The 15,767-nt window shown below is 49.5% G+C and overlaps 1 protein-coding gene across 1 annotated transcript; it reads right to left on the bottom strand.

Moving 5' to 3' along the window:
• Positions 1 to 2,051: 2,051 nt before the first annotated feature.
• Positions 2,052 to 15,582, bottom strand: cdnf (cerebral dopamine neurotrophic factor). Its single transcript, XM_078419377.1, has 4 exons — positions 15,450 to 15,582; positions 7,194 to 7,321; positions 5,312 to 5,453; positions 2,052 to 2,322 (listed from the first exon to the last, which is right to left on the bottom strand). Exons 1-4 carry the CDS (start codon positions 15,580 to 15,582, stop codon positions 2,138 to 2,140), a joined length of 588 nt encoding a protein of 195 aa, XP_078275503.1. The 3' UTR covers positions 2,052 to 2,137.
• Between the last annotated feature and the right edge of the window lie 185 nt (positions 15,583 to 15,767).

Here is a 15,767-nt window from a genome sequence, read left to right as displayed (position 1 = left end):
ATCACTCCAAAGACGTACAGGTATGTAGGTTAATTGGCTGGGTAAATGTAAAATAATTGTCCCTAGTGGGTGTAGGATAGTGTTAATGTACGGGGATCACTGGGCGGCACGGACTTGGAGGGCCGAAAAGGCCTGTTTCCGGCTGTATATATATGATGATATGATCACAACTCATCCCTGCCTTCCAAGATGCCCCCTCTAAGCTAGTCCCATCTGCCTGCGTTTGGCCCATACATCTTTCCTGTCCATGTACCTGACAAAGCGTCTTCTAAATGTTTTTGTAGTCCCTGCCTCAGCTACCTCCTCTGGCAGCTTGTTCCATACACCAACCACCCTCTTGAGTGAAAAAAGTGCCCTTCAGGTCCCCTCTTACTTAAACCTATGTGCTCAGAATCAAGGTTCTTGATTCCCCTGCAGAGGGGAAAAGCCTCATTTACCCAATCTATTCTCCCCGTGGCTTTGGACACTATAAGATCACCCCCTCATCCTCCTGCGCTCCAAGGAATAGAGTCTGAGCCTGCCCAACCTCTCCCTGCAGCTCACACCCTCGAAACCTGGCAATGTCCTGGTACTTTTTGGTTTCGTTTAGAGATACAGCACGGAAACAGGCCTTTCGGCCCTCCGGGTCCGCACCGACCAGCGATCCCCGCACACTAACACTATCCTACGCACACTGGGGACAATTTTTACATTTACCAAGCCAATTAACCTACATACCTATGCGTCTTTGGAGTGTGGAGGAAACCGAATATGTCGTAGAAAACCCACGCAGGCCACGGGGAGAACGTGCAAACTCCGTACAGACAGCGCCCGTAGTCGGGATGGAACTCTGGCACTGCCAGTGCTGCAAGGCAGCAACTCTACCGCTGCGCCACTGTGTGGTGTAAGGGTACTCTTCTCTGCACCCTTTCCAACAGAATGAGATCTTTGCTGTAGTCTCGTCGTAGATTAGACCAGAGTTAAACTTGACCCCACCATGTCACATCACACAGGGACAGGTGGCTGGTTCGGTGATGCCTGGGACGTTATGTGTGAGCACTTCCTGGTGCTGTCCCGGGGAACGAAGGAGGACAGGCGAGGAGAGGGACGTGGCGTCCAAGGAGGGAGATTGTAGGAGGTCCACACTAGCCTTGAACAGGCACCACTCACGGCAACTGGACTTGGCACCTAAACATGGTGCAGTGGTACAGTTGCTGCCTCCTTGTGGTAGGATGGTTCAGTTGCCTGATAACAGCCAGGAAGAAACTGTCCGTGAATCTGGAGGTGTGTGTTTTCACACTTCTGTACCTCTTGCCCGATGGGAGAAGGGAGAAGAGGGAGTGGCCGAGGTGAGACTGGTCCTTGATGATGCTGTTGGCCTTGCCGAGGCAGCGTGAGGTGGAGATGGAGTGGGTGGGAGGGAGGTTGGTTTGTGTGATGGTCTGGGCTGCAGGCCTTGCCGAGGCAGCGTGAGGTGTAGATGGAGTCGATGGATCAGCGATCCCCGTACACTAAGACTGTCCTACACATACTAGGGACAGTTTACAATTATACCACGTCAATTAATCTACAAACCTGTGCACACAAAATGCTGGAGTAACTCAGCGGGACAGGCAACATCTCTGGAGAGAAGGAATGGGCGACGTTTCGGGTTGAGACCCTGTCTGAAGGTCTCGAACCGAAACGTCACCCATTCCTTCTCTCCAGGGATGCTGTCTGTCCCGCTGAGTTACTCCAGCATTTTGTATATACCTTCGATTTAAACCAGCAACTGCGGTTCTTTCTTAGAACCCTGTGCACCTGTGGAGTGTGGGAAGTTGATTTGTGTGATGGTCTGGGCTGTGCCCACAATTCGCTGCAATTGTTTGCAAGATGATGACATTTCACTGCTCTAGCACAGCACACATGACAATAAAAGCACCATTGAAGTCTTGCCCCTGGGCTCTGCCTTTGTCCAGTCCTTTACCCCCTTTCCCTCTGCCAGGCAAGATGCTGCTTCACCGTTCAAACGATCCAGCAACTTAATTCTTCAGTAAGTGAACACGCATGACTTAATCACAAATGTTTCTTTATGGTATGCTGTGCATTGCACCTGGCACTTGTATAAATAAATAACGGTGGATTTTAGCTTTAAAAAAATAATAATGCGGACAATCCTTTATAGTTCGGAGTTTAAGTCCAGTGGTTGAGACTCGTACAACGGTGCCAATTCCAGGATTAAATTGATGAACTCTATTTTCTCTGCACATGCCAAGCACTTCTCTCCCCAGTTGAAGAGGATCCTCTTCAGGTCAGCCACCGGCAGCCTGGATAGCCCGGCTTTATTCAAGTTCAACTTCTTCCCTGTGGGCAACAACACAAAGGGCAGGGCAGGATTAGTGGCATTGGCTTGTTATTGTCACCTCATTAGGTTTTCAAAGTTTGTCATCAGGGCGGCACAGTGGCGCAGCGGGAAGAGCTGCTGCCTCACAGCGCCAGAGACCCGGGTTCCATCCTGACTACGGCTGCTTAGTTTAGAGATACAGCGTGGAAATAAGCCACTTCAGCCCAATGAGTCCGCGCCGACCAGCGATCCCCGCACACTAACACTATCCTACACACACTAGGGACAATTTATATTTACACCAACCCAATTAACCTACAAACCTGTACGTCTTTGGAAGCAACTGAAGATCTCGGAGAAAACCCACGCAGGTCACGGGGAGAACGTACAAACTCCATACAGACAGCACCTGTAGTCGGGATCGAACCCGGGTCTCTGGCGCTGCAAGTACTGTAAGGCAGCAACTATATGACCGTGCCGCCTAGCACGTGGGATAGCGCTAATGTGCGGGGATCGCTGGTCAGTGCGGATTCAGTGGGCCAAAGGGCCTGTTTCTGCTGTGTATCTCTAAACCTCTCACTGAAAACCTCTGCCTTCTAGTTTTAGACGCCTCTGTTACGAGGGAAGGAGTTCTCTCTACCCTCTGATTTATGAAAGTGACATCACAAGTAGATAGAATGGGGAAAGAAGGCATGAGGTACACTTGCTTTCATAGGTCGGGGAACTGAATGTAAGATGCTGCTTTATGGGACTTTGGTCAGGCTGCATTTGGAGTAATGCTTGCAGTTCTGGTCACCCCCATTACAGGAAGGTTGTGGGGGCTTTGGAGAGGGTGCAGAGGAGGTTTACCAGAACGCTGCCTGGATTAGAGGGTATTAGCTTCAGGGAGAAGTTGGACAGACTTGGTTTGTTTTCCCTGGATCGCCGGAGGTTGAGGAGAGACCTGATAGAAATACATAACATTTTGAGAGGCATGGAGAGGGTAGACAGTCAGAACCTTTTTGGAAATATCAGAGATTTAAGGTGAGAGGGGCAAAGTTTAAAGGAGATGTGTAGGGCAAGTATTGTTTAGTGGCAGATACAATAGTGGTGTGTATAAGACTTTTGGATAGGCACACAGATATGCAGGGAATAGAGGGGTAGGTATCATGGGGAGAAAGCAGGAACGGGCTACTGATTCTGGATGATCAGCCATGATCATATTGAATATGGTGCTGGCTCGAAGGGCCAAATGGCCTACTCCTGCACCTTGTTTCTATGTCTATGTTCGGCACAGACAATGTGGGCCGAAGGGCCTGTTCTTATGCTGTGCTGTTCGAAGTTCTGTTTACTTTGAAGGGAAGTAATCAGAATGCATCATTTAGAGCCAATAGCCAGAAAATGCTCTTGGTAGCCACAAGGTGCTGGAGTAACTCAGTGGGTCAGGCAGCATCTCTGGAGAGAAGGAATAGATGACGTTTCAGGTTGAGACCCTTCTTCAGATGCCCATTCCCTCCACAGATGCTGCCCGACCCGCTAGGTTCCTCCAGCACTTGGTGTTACGGTCAAGATTCCAGCATCTGCAGTCCCTTGCGTCTGCAAATTATGATAACAGCTGCTTTCAAAGCTACTCCAGCACTTTGTCTTTTTGTTTCTCCAGAACGCAAGCTCTGCTCTAACTAGCGTGGAGTATAATTCTACGTACTCTCCTTGGTCTTATAAAGGAGAGGATCCGTTTAACCCAGCTTATCCATCAGTCTGAAGAAGGGTCTCGACCCGAAACGTCGCCCATTCCTTCTCTCCCGAGATGCTGCCTGACCCGCTGAGTTCCTCCAGCATTTTGTGTCTACCTTCGATTTATACCAGCATCTGCAGTTTTTTTCGACAGGAAACTCTGTTGTTTTGATTTGGTTGGCTGAGATTTGACTATTGGCCAGACCGCTGCATGCCAGTGGGCACCTTTGAGGTGAAGGGGCCCCTACGTAACACCTCGGCTACAAGTCATAGAATTATTTCACAGCATACTGAAAGGCGAGCCTGGATATCCCGCCCAGCTGTTGCTGAGGGCTGGCAGTTGACAGGTGTTCCACTGCCTGGGAACAAGAGGTCTGCACCCACTACACACGTCACGTTATTTTCTTGGAAACTTTGTTTATGCCACAAACCTGAAGCGTGCAGCTGTAATTCAGCCGCAGTCCCAAGTACGAGGCAACTTCACAAAGTCCTTTGTTAAAGTAAAATATTATTCACTATTGTAGATCTCGCTTCTCAGATTTGATGATAGACAGCACAGTGGTGCAGAGGGTAGAACTGCTGCCTCACGGCACCAGAGACCTGAGTTCCATCCTGACCTTGGACGCTGTCTATGTGTGGAGTTTGCATATTCTCCCTGTGACCCGAAAGAGGGTTTTCTCCGGGTGCTGCAGTTCCCTCCCACATCCCAAAGACGTGCGGGTTTGTAGGTTAATCGGCCCTTCTGTGAATTCCCCCCAGTGTGCAGGGAGTGGATGAGAATGTGGGATAACATGGAACTAGTGTGAGCGGGTGATCGATGGTCAGCATGGACTTGGTGGGCCGAAGGGCCTGTTTCCGTGCTGTATCTTTTAATCGATGAGTCAAATCAGTCACAAGAGAGCAAAGGAGATGTGCGGGGAAAGGGAAAGACAACTGAGTGACTGTAAATTGCCCCCTCGTGTGTGGGGAGTGGGTGAGAAAATGGGGTAAGCAGTGTGAATGTATGATGGCTGGTTGGCGTGGACTCGGTGGGCCTGTTTCCATGCTGGATCTTTCACTTGATCAAAAACCTATTTGCCAACACGGCCTCCATTTGACCTACGTTTGTGGTCTACAACTCATTACTTCAGCACAGAATCATGAGGAATTTTAACCTCACTGAGTACTAGTGTAAGTGCACGGGGAACCAGGAACCACACACGCACGCTATAATCTTGCAGAAGCACGCAATTCAAAAAGTAAAACCAACATTCACCGCGACACACATGATGGAGTAATTAAGGATAGTTGTACTACCGTATTTTAGTTCACATATTTGGCCATCTCTCTTGTTCAGCTTCTCACAGATCTTTGGTACGGGAACATGTGCACTCAACGGACGAGCTACTTCATTAACTATTTTAGTTGCTGCGTCGCTCGTAGCTCCAATATAGTAGCACTGGTCCAAAAGAAAGATTACATGTGTTAGTGCGTGCTTTAGTTTAATTTAGAGATACAGCGAGGAAACAAGCCCTTCGGCCCACCGGGTCTGCGCCGACCAGCGATCCCCACACACTAACACTACCCTACACACACTAGGCACAATTTACATTTATACCAAGCCAATTAGCCTACAAACCTGTACGCCTGTGGAGTGTGGGAGGAAACCAAAGATGTCACGTGGTCACGGGGAGAACGTACAGACTCCGTACAGACAGCACCCGTGCCTCTGGCGCTAAAAGGCAGCAACTCTACGCTGCGCCAACGTGCCTTTACTGCAATAGTCTGCCGCATATCAGACATAAGTTTATGCCGATTATTATCCAGTCTGAAGAAGGGTCCTGACCCGAAGTGTCGCCTGCCCATTCCCTCCACAGATGCTGCCCGACCTGCTAGGTTCCTCCAGCACTTGGTGTTACGGTCAAGATTCCAGCATCTGCAGTCCCTTGCGTCTGCAAATTATGATAACAGCTGCTTTCAAAGCTACTCCAGCACTTTGTCTTTTTTTTCTCCAGAACGCAAGCTCAGCTCTAACCAGCGTGGAGTATAATTCTACGTACTCTCCTTGGTCTTATAAAGGAGCGGATCTGTTTAACCCAGCTTATCCATCAGTCTGAAGAAGGGTCTCGACCCGAAACGTCGCCCATTCCTTCACTCCCAAGATGCTGCCTGACCTGCTGAGTTACTCCAGCATCTTGTGTCTACCTTCGATTTAAACCAGCATCTGCAGTTTTTTCCTAAACCTTATCCATCTGCCCTGCTGCCTTATGGATCTGTGGACATACACACCACAGTGTGTGGGGAGGAGCTGCAGATGCTGGTTTACACCCAGGGTGTGTACCGAAGATAGAGACAAAATGCTGGAGTAGCCCAGCGGGTCTGGCAGCATCTCTGGAGAAAAGGATTTGGAGACATTTTGAGTCTGAAGAAGGGTCTCGACCCGAAACATCACCCATTCCTTTTCCCCAGAGATGCTGCCTGTCCTGCTGAGTTACTCCAGTATTTTGTGTCTCTCTTTGGTTCACACCACAGTGCCTCTGTGCCTCCACACACCTCAATGCCTCCATTTCAAACCATGCCTCCCTAAGTTCACCATCTCACCTCAGGATTCAATTTAATTTGCGAGTTTTCCACTCATTTGATCAATCATTTTCATCTTCCTACAGTGCAAAGCTTTCCTCAACTCTTTCAACAAGGTGTCCATTTTTGGCCGGCACGGTGGCACAGCGGGTAGAGCTGCTGCCTCACAGCGCCAGAGACCCAGGTTCCATCCTGACTATGGGTGCTGTCTGTACGGAGTTTGTATGTTCTTCCCGTGACCTGCGTGGGTTTCCTCCGGGTGCTCCGGTTTCCTCCCACACTCCAAAGACGTGCAGGTTTGTAGGTTAATTGGCTTCTGTAAAATTGAAAATTTTCCCTAGTGTGTGTAGGATGTGAAACTGTGGTAACACGGAACTATTGTAAGGGTGATCGCTGGTCGGCGAGGACTCGGTGGGCCTGTTTCCATGCAGTATCTCTAAACTAAACTCTATTCATTGTAAATCTTCCCTGGTGTGTAGGATAGTGTTAGTGTGAGGGTTAGATTGTATAATTTGTATCTCTAAACTAAACTAAACTCTAATACACCTAACCTTTCCCTTTTCCCCCCGAGAGCAATTGACTATCGTTGTGCAAATGTGAAACACGCGCTTACACTCACCAGCCGATTCTCCTTTCCCTTGGTGTGCTCACACATTAGCATCAGTTCCCTTGCCACCATTTCAGGGGTCAGTTCCACATCCTGAGCTTTCAGATACTTGTAAAATCTCTCCAGAAACCCAAGGCACACTGACAGAGGTTGGCGAGAGTGGAAATAAGTTTTTGAAGAAAAACAACCAATATGGAAAAGTTACAAGAAATGGACATTGTCAAAAACTGCCCTAAAAAATAATGATAAAATCTAAATTAAGTCACAGCAGCAGACAATTTTCACGTTGCTACGGAAAGCTAAGGGATCAAAGATCCTGTGCCATGCAAGATGCCAATCAACAATACAACTTGAATGGACAACAGAAGATCACCATTCTGGACTCCAGTTTGTTTACATTTAGTTTACAGATACAGCACGGAAACAGCCCTTCAGCCCATCGGGTCCATGCCGACCAGCGATCCCTGCACATTGACACTATCCTACACAACACTGGGGACAATTTACAATTTTACCAAAGCCAATTAACCTACAAACCTGCACGTCTTTGGAGTGTGGGAGAAAACCGAAGCACCCAGAGGAAACCCACGCAGCTCACGGGGAGAACGTACAAACTCCGTACAGACAGCACCCGTAGTCGGGATCAAACACGGGTTTCTGGCGCTGTGAGGCAGCAACTCTACCGCTGCGCCACCGTGCCGGCCTGGATCCACATGATGCACTCAAAGTAATGGGGTAGAATTTAGTCTAATTGGTAGGTCAGCAGCAAAGGCAGTTGTCATCATGGGTAAATGTGGGACTGCTCCAAGGATCACTAAGGATATACTGATCTTTTGCACTTTTACTTTCTTTACACTTCCAGATTTCATGCAAGCCATATTTGTCTTTCTCACATTAGCACTAAACTAAATTAAAAACGTTGCCAACTGCTCTAGAGTCACGATATGCAGGGCCGTGCCACAGGCTTCTATCAATTGCCATTTCACACCCGCAGAAACTAATTACTTAGTAAGTCCACGGTTGCCATGTCTGTTTTATTTTTGCCATGTCTGGCATTTAATTTGCAATCTGCCCTGATATGCCCAATGTCCTTAAACCGGCTCATGAAAGTCACGCGACTGCTCGAGGGAAAATATTATCCACACCGGCAGAATCTCAGCCTTTTAAATTCAGCAGGCACTTTAATTACGTTTATCGCAAAGCTATTAAAACCGAAGAAAATTAAAAATTTAACTGATAAGATAAAGACTGAAGTAAAAACAAAATGTTGAAACTCAGCAAAATCGCAGTGATTTGCTTGAATCGAGGGAGGATGGTGTGAGGTGTGGAGGGATTCAGGAATGCAGGTTGAAACGACAGCTGCTTTGTTAGAATGTAGATTACAAAGCTATGTGGTTTAGGGTTAGGTGCATTAACAAGTTGAAATGTGAACCAAAATATACGGACATTTTCCTGTAGTAAAGTCAGGTAAGGATTAAGTCAGTGGTAAATCTGTGGAATTCCTTGTCAGAGAGCTGTGGGGCCAAATCAATGAGTATTTTAAAGGCAGAGATTGACAGATTATTGATTAGTGCAGGTGTCGGGGATTATGGGGAGAAGGCAGAAGAATGGGGTTGAGAGGGAAAGATAGACCAGCCATGATTGAATGGTGGAGTATGCTTGATGGGCCGAAAGGCCTAATTCTGTTCCTAGAATTTATGGACTTATAAATGCAGGACAGGGGCAGCACGCCAGACACCCGGGTTTGATCCTGACTGCAGGTGCTGTCTGTATGGAGTTTGAATGTTCTCTCCGTGACCCGCTTAGGTTTTCTCCCGGTGTTTCAGTTTCCCCCCCCACATTCCAAAGACGTGCAGGTTTAGAGGTTAATTGGCTTCTGTAATCCGCTGCACCACTGTGCCGCCCTGACATTGCAGAGGCTCGGAGAATCTTTAAACAGGTCAGTAGTTCCCCATTTTCTTTCTTCCTCCTTTCACATTTAGTGGGGTTACATCTGCCACCCTCCCATCAGTAGGTAGGACCCCAGAATCTCCATCCATTATCCTGCTAATCATCTCCTCTAAACCATGTGAGTGTAATGCTCAAGTGCTCTATGTACACCCAGCACACAACAAACCTCAACCAGTGTCTAACATCCCAACAATAGGTGCAGAAAATGGGCATTCATCTGCATGCACATGCACAACCTATACAAGATGCTTTAACAGTGCTTGCCTACATTTTTCTGATCTACAAGCACATCTGTACATTAATGCAAAACAACTGAGATGGAAAGTTAATAAATTGTAGACACAAGGAACTGCAGATGATGCAATCTTCCTTAGATCACAAAATACTGGAAAAACCCCTGAAGAAGGGTCCCAACCTGAAACATTACTTATCCATGTTCTCCAGGGATACAGCCTGACCCGCTGAGTTACTCCAGCACTCTGTGAAACATCACCTATCCATGTTCTCCACAGATGCTGCCTGACCCGCTGAGTTACTCCAGCACTTTGTGCAGTTCCTTGTTTCTACTGTTGGAGTAATTCAGCAGGTCAGGCAGTATCGCTGGAAGACATGGATGGGTGATGTTTCAGGTCAGACCCTTCTTGACGTTGTCTGTCCATGTCCTCCAGAAATGCTGCCTGACCTGCTGAGTTACACCAACAATTTGAATTCTCTGTAAAGTTGAAAATGTCCTGCTTTCATTATAAGACCTGACAAATTTACCTTTCAATAACAGGCTACTTTCTGCCCAACAATTTAGATGGCAAGAAGCAATCTTGAACAGAGCACAGCAGTGAATGTGTGGGAAGGAACTGCAGATGCTGGTTTAAACCGAAGATAGACACAAAAAGCTGGAGTAACTCAGCGGGACAGGCAGCATCTCTGGAGAGAAGGAATGGGTGACGTTTCTGGTTGAGACTGAAGCAGAATCTCGACCCGAAACGTCACCTATTCCTTCTCTCCATAGATGCTACCTGTCCTGCTGAGTTACTCCAGCTTTTTGTGTCTATCTTCACAGCAGTGAATGAACAGATTCCAAACACAGACAATTATTCAAGGTGACAAAAGGATACCACAAAGGGTTTAGCTCAGAACTGTGGCATTTGGAGGCAATTGAATGTACCGCAGGATAGATACGACTGCAAATCAATTCCAAACAGAATTTGGATGACACTAATTGGAGGAACAACCATCATTTTGGTGTTATAGTAAGCAAGACTTCGCAAACACACTCACCATGTACAAATAAAGTTATAATGCATCACTTGCTGCATGCCAGCCAATCTTCATGAATGTTGCTGCTTGCGTGCTAAACATGCTTAAAATCAAACAAGTTTAGAACAGTTATTTGTGCAATACGGCAACAAGCAAATCTCGCAGTGTTAGCGTTCGGTACATTCCACTGGTACAAAGTAATCTTGTACAGTGGATTTTATTTGTCATTTCAGGTCATTTTCCACCTCAAGACATACAACAACTAATATTTTAAAGTCATACTGAACAGACTTAACCCAAACGCTAGTTTTTAACTGACCAATACATCGTACATTCATTTATTATTTTCACTTTAAAGCTTGCTTAAAAAGCTAATAAAAACATGCACTCTCAAACATTAACAACTTATTATACACTAATTCCCAACATCATATTTGAGATATTAAGTTGGCAGCAAAGTTCCTTCATCATATTATCAGCATTGTTGACTCAAAATGCCCTCTTCAGGAAAAGTTAACAAGCTTGAGGGCCTGAGCGACAGGGAGAGGTTGGGCAGGCTAGAACTTTATTCCTTACAGCGCAGGAGGATGAGGGGTGATCTTGCAGAGGTGTACAAAATCATGAGGTGAAGAGACAGAATGAATACCAAAGGTAGGAAAATCAAGAAATAGAGGTTTAAGGTGAGAGGGGAAAGATTTACTAGGAATTGGAATTTAGACTGGAATTTAGAAGGATGAGAGGAGATCTTATCGAAACGTAGAAGATTATTAAGGGGTTGGACACGTTAGAGGCAGGAAACATGTTCCCAATGTTGGGGGAGTCCAGAACAAGGGGCCACAGTTTAAGAATAAGGGGTAGGCCATTTAGAACTGAGATGTGGAAAAACCTTTTCAGTCAGAGAGTTGTGAATCTGTGGAATTCTCTGCCTCAGAAGGCATTCAAGAGAGAGCTAGATAGAGCTCTTAAGGATAGCAGAGTCAGGGGGTATGGGGAGAAGGCAGGAACAGGGTACTGATTGAGAATGATCAGCCATGATCACATTGAATGGTGGTGCTGGCTCGAAGGGCCGAATGGCCTCCTCCTGCACCTATTGTCTATTGAACCTGAGAGGCAACTTTTTTACACATAGGGTGGTGGGGTAGATGGAACGAGCTGCCAGAGGAGGTAGTTGAGACAGGTGCTATAAGAACATTTAAAAGAGATTCGGACAGGTGGATGGAAAGGGAAGGTTTCGAGGGATATGGGAGAAATGTGGGACTAGTGTCGATGGAGCATCTTGGTTAGCATGGGCCGAAGACCCGATTCCACGCTAAATGACACTAAGCTTTGGCTGTTAATTTTCCCATCGATGAATTGGGAAATATTATTACACCACAGCCATCTTGGCTGCAGCATTAAGAGGAAAACCAAGACTGACAGTATGGGGAAGTAAAACAATAAGCTAGCTGGTATTTGTATTTAGGGTCTTGCAAACTGAACCAAAATATTTGACATATTTCTATTAGGATATTTGAAAGTTCTTTCAAAAAGTGGACAGTGTTTTAATGCAGGAAAGGTTTTAGTACATATTCATGTTTACATATTCTTTTGTGCTGCTGCAAATAAGAATTTCATTGTTCTATCTGGGACATATAATAATAAAATACTCTTGACTCTTGGATTAATCAAGATATCCAGAGATTCAGAACTAGCTGTGTAAGAAGGAACTGCAGATGCTGGTTTAAACCATAGACACAAAAGGCTGGAGTAACTCAGCGGGACAGGCAGCTTCTCTGGAGAGAAGGAATGGGTGACGTTTTGGGTCAAGTCTCGACCCAAAACATCGCCCATTCCTTCTCTCTAGAGATGCTGCCTGTCCCGCTGAGTTACTCCGGCTTTTTGTGTTTATCTTCAGTTCAGAACTAGCATACTGATAGAAGACATTGGGTTGTGGTGGAGGCCAATTCACTGGATGTTTTCAAGAGTTAGATATAGCTCTTCAGGCTAACGGAATCAAGGGATATGGGGAAAAAAGCAGGAACGGGGTACTGATTTTGAATGATCAGCCATGATCATATTTTGGATGATCAGCCATGACCATGGTGGTGCTGGCTCAAAGGGCCGAATGGCCTAGTCCTGCACCTATTTTCTATGTTTCCATGGAAGGGTGCCATTCTGGCTGGAGGTCTGTGACCAGTGGAGTTCCGCAGCGATTTATGCTGGAGTTCTCTGATCTTTGTTGAAACAAGGAATTGCAGATACTGTTTACAAAATATGGCACAGACTGCTGGGCTGCCCTCTGTGGCAGAGAATTCCACAGATTCACAACTCTCTGGGTGAAAAAGTTCCTTCTCATCTCAGTTTTAAAGTTTTTAGGTTACGTTTCACAGAGTGCTGGAGTAACTCAGCGGGTCAGGCAGCATCTCTGGAGAACATGGATAGGTGACGTTTCACAGAGTGCTGGAGTAACTCTGCGGGTCAGGCAGCATCTCTGGAGAACATGGATAGGTGATGTTTCACAGAGTGCTGGAGTAACTCTGCGGGTCAGGCAGCATCTCTGGAGAACATGGATAGGTGACGTTTCACAGAGTGCTGGAGTAACTCAGCGGGTCAGGCAGCATCTGTGGAGAACATGGATCGGCAATGATTCAGGATGGGACCCTTCTTCAGTCCGATGAAGGGTCCCAACCCAAAACACTGCATATCCACGTTTTCCAGAAATGATGCCTGATCTGCAGAATTACTTCAGCACTTTGTCTTCTTTGAATGCAATCATAGATGGGTTGTTTAGTACATTGGCAGATGATACCAAACATTGGGAGTCGTAGCGTGTAAAGAAGGCTGTCAAAACTATGCAGCTGGATATAGATCAGCTACAGAAATGGGCAGGGAAGTGGCAGATGTAGTTCTATCTGAGTAAATGAGAGGTGTGCGGTGGGGTGGAAGAGAGGAGGCGAGGTGGGTTGGGAATGGGGTGGTGGAGAAGGGGGGCAATGGGAAGAGAGGGGCAGGAGGGAAGGGATTAGGAGGGAAGAGACTAGAGGGGGGGGTGAGAATGGAGTGCTGTGGGGGGAAGATAATGGGGGGACTGTTTGGGGGGGAAGATAATGGGGGGTTGTGGGGGACAGGGAGAAGATAATGGGGGCTTTGGGTGGGGGAGGGAGAAGATAATGGGGGGCTGTGGGTGTGGGAGAAAATGGGGGGGCTGTGGAGAAGGGGTGGGAGGGGAGAGAAGGGGGAATAGGAGGGATGTTTCTGTTTTGTGTTGCACAACCGCCAACAGCTGGGCTATCTCGTGCAGGTTTCGCTCGCGTGATTACTGGTTGCAAAAGGGTTATTTAGATTTTTATGTGGGCAAGTTTGGTGAGACGATCCATGTCCAAGTTGTCGAGCTGTGACTTGAAGAGTGACAAGGTTGGTGCACATCTGGTGGTGGTCGGGAGGTATCTCTGGTGCACATCTGGTGATGGGGAGAGTTAGATTTAGCTCTTAGGGCTGCCTGAGGGAATCAAGGGATATGGGGAGAAAGCAGGAACGGGGAACTGATTGCGAATGATCAGCTGTGGTCACGATGAATGGCGGCGGCGCTGGCTGGAAGGGACGAGTGGCCTCCTCCTGCACCTGTCGTCTGTTTCTGTGTCAGGGTGGAGCCCGGGTCTGTGGCGCTGGGAGGCAGTGGTTCCACCCGCGGCACCACCTTTATTCTGAGGCTGCCCGTGCACACGGATCGTCACGACTCATGTCGCACAGCGACCCGGCACAGTCTAGACCTGTTTGCACTTAATACTGTTTTAACTGTTTCTAATTTTGTTTCTCTGGGTTGTCTAAATTTTCTGTTGATTAGCTAATTAATTTATTGCATCGATTGGAAGTCGCATTCCCAATGTCGTTGTGCCCCTGGACAATGACAATAAAGATGTATTGTATTGTATTGAAGGGTTTAGTGTCTGGAAACAGAGAGGAGAGTCATTGATGTGCGAACAGAGAGGGCAGGGAGGCGCTACCCCCACCCCCCCCCCCCCCCCACCCCCCAGAGCAGGGCTAAGGCCCTGGGGCAGGCCCAAGGCCCAGGGCAGGCCCAAGGCCTAGGGCTCGGGCAGGCCCTGGGCAGGGTCAGGCCCAGGGTAGGGCCAGGCCCAAAGCCCAGGGCAGGCCCAAGGCCCAGGGCAGGGTCAGGCCCAAGGCAGGGGCAGGCCCAAGGCCCAGGGCAGGCTCAAGGCAGGGGCAGGCCCAAGGCCCAGGGCAGGCCCAAGGCAGGGTCAGGCCCAAGTCCCAGGGCAGGCCCAAGGCCTAGGGCAGGCCCAAGGCCCAGGGCAGGCCCAAGGCCCAGGGCAGGGGCAGGCCCAAGGCCCAGGGCAGGCCCAAGGCCCAGGGCAGGCCCAAGGCAGGGGCAGGCTCTAGGCCCAGGGCAGGGGCAGGCCCAAGGCCCAGGGCAGGGGCAGGCTCAAGGCCCAGGGCAGGGGCAGGCCCAAGGCCCAGGGCAGGCCCAAGGCAGGGTCAGGCCCAAGTCCCAGGGCAGGCCCAAGTCCCAGGGCAGGCCCAAGGCCTAGGGCAGGCCCAAGGCCTAGGGCAGGCCCAAGGCCCAGGGCAGGCCCAAGGCCCAGGGCAGGGGCAGGCCCAGGGTAGGGCCAGGCCCAAGGCCCAGGGCAGGCCCAAGGCCCAGGGCAGGCCCAAGGCCCAGGGCAGGCCCAAGGCAGGGGCAGGCTCTAGGCCCAGGGCAGGGGCAGGCTGAAGGCCCAGGGCAGGGGCAGGCTCAAGGCCCAGGGCAGGGGCAGGCTCAAGGCCCAGGGCAGGGGCAGGCCCAAGGCCCAGGGCAGGGGCAGGCTCAAGGCCCAGGGCAGGGGCAGGCCCAAGGCCCAGGGCAGGGGCAGGCCCAAGGCCCAGGGCAGGGGCAGGCTCTAGGCCCAGGGCAGGGGCAGGCCCAAGGCCCAGGGCAGGGGCAGGCTCAAGGCCCAGGGCAGGGGCAGGCTCTAGGCCCAGGGCAGGGGCAGGCTCTAGGCCCAGGGCAGGCTCAAGGCCCAGGGCAGGGGCAGGCCCAGCGGGTACCTGGTACCGGGCCCCGGTCTCCCCTCAGATGCCGCTCACCTTCACACGGGCCCAGACCTCCGCCTCTGCCTCTGCCCCCGCACATGAAGCCAGAGCCGAGCGGTACCACCAGCAGCAGGAGGAGGGGGGCAGGAGCCAAGCGGACGCTCGCCGCGCCGGGCCGCGCCGCCATTACTGTGGGCGGGACAGCGGGGAAACGCCGCTCCCTATTGGCCCGGACCCGCTCAAACTCCCCCTCCATTGGCAGAGGGAGACGTCGGTCAGCCATCCAGGCATCCTATTGGTGTGGACTGACGTCGGTCACACACGAGACACGCCCCAGGCTTCCTATTGGCGGAGGGAGACGCCCGTCACGCA

This window comes from Rhinoraja longicauda, chromosome 23 (genome assembly GCF_053455715.1).
Source record: "Rhinoraja longicauda isolate Sanriku21f chromosome 23, sRhiLon1.1, whole genome shotgun sequence".
NCBI lineage: Eukaryota > Metazoa > Chordata > Chondrichthyes > Rajiformes > Arhynchobatidae > Rhinoraja > Rhinoraja longicauda.
Note: the sequence above shows the minus strand (reverse complement) of the source record. Positions and strands in the feature narration are given on the sequence as shown.

Bases quoted from the DNA above. Each gene is read 5' to 3' on its own strand.
- cdnf (XM_078419377.1), bottom strand. From the start codon at position 15,582: ATGGCGGCGCGGCCCGGCGCGGCGAGCGTCCGCTTGGCTCCTGCCCCC. The intron at 7,322-15,449 runs GTGAGCGGCATC...AACCTCTGTCAG, and splicing joins AGGTCTGGGCCCGTGTGAAG to TGTGCCTTGGGTTTCTGGAG. The intron at 5,454-7,193 runs GTGAGTGTAAGC...CTTTTGGACCAG, and splicing joins AGGGAAAGGAGAATCGGCTG to TGCTACTATATTGGAGCTAC.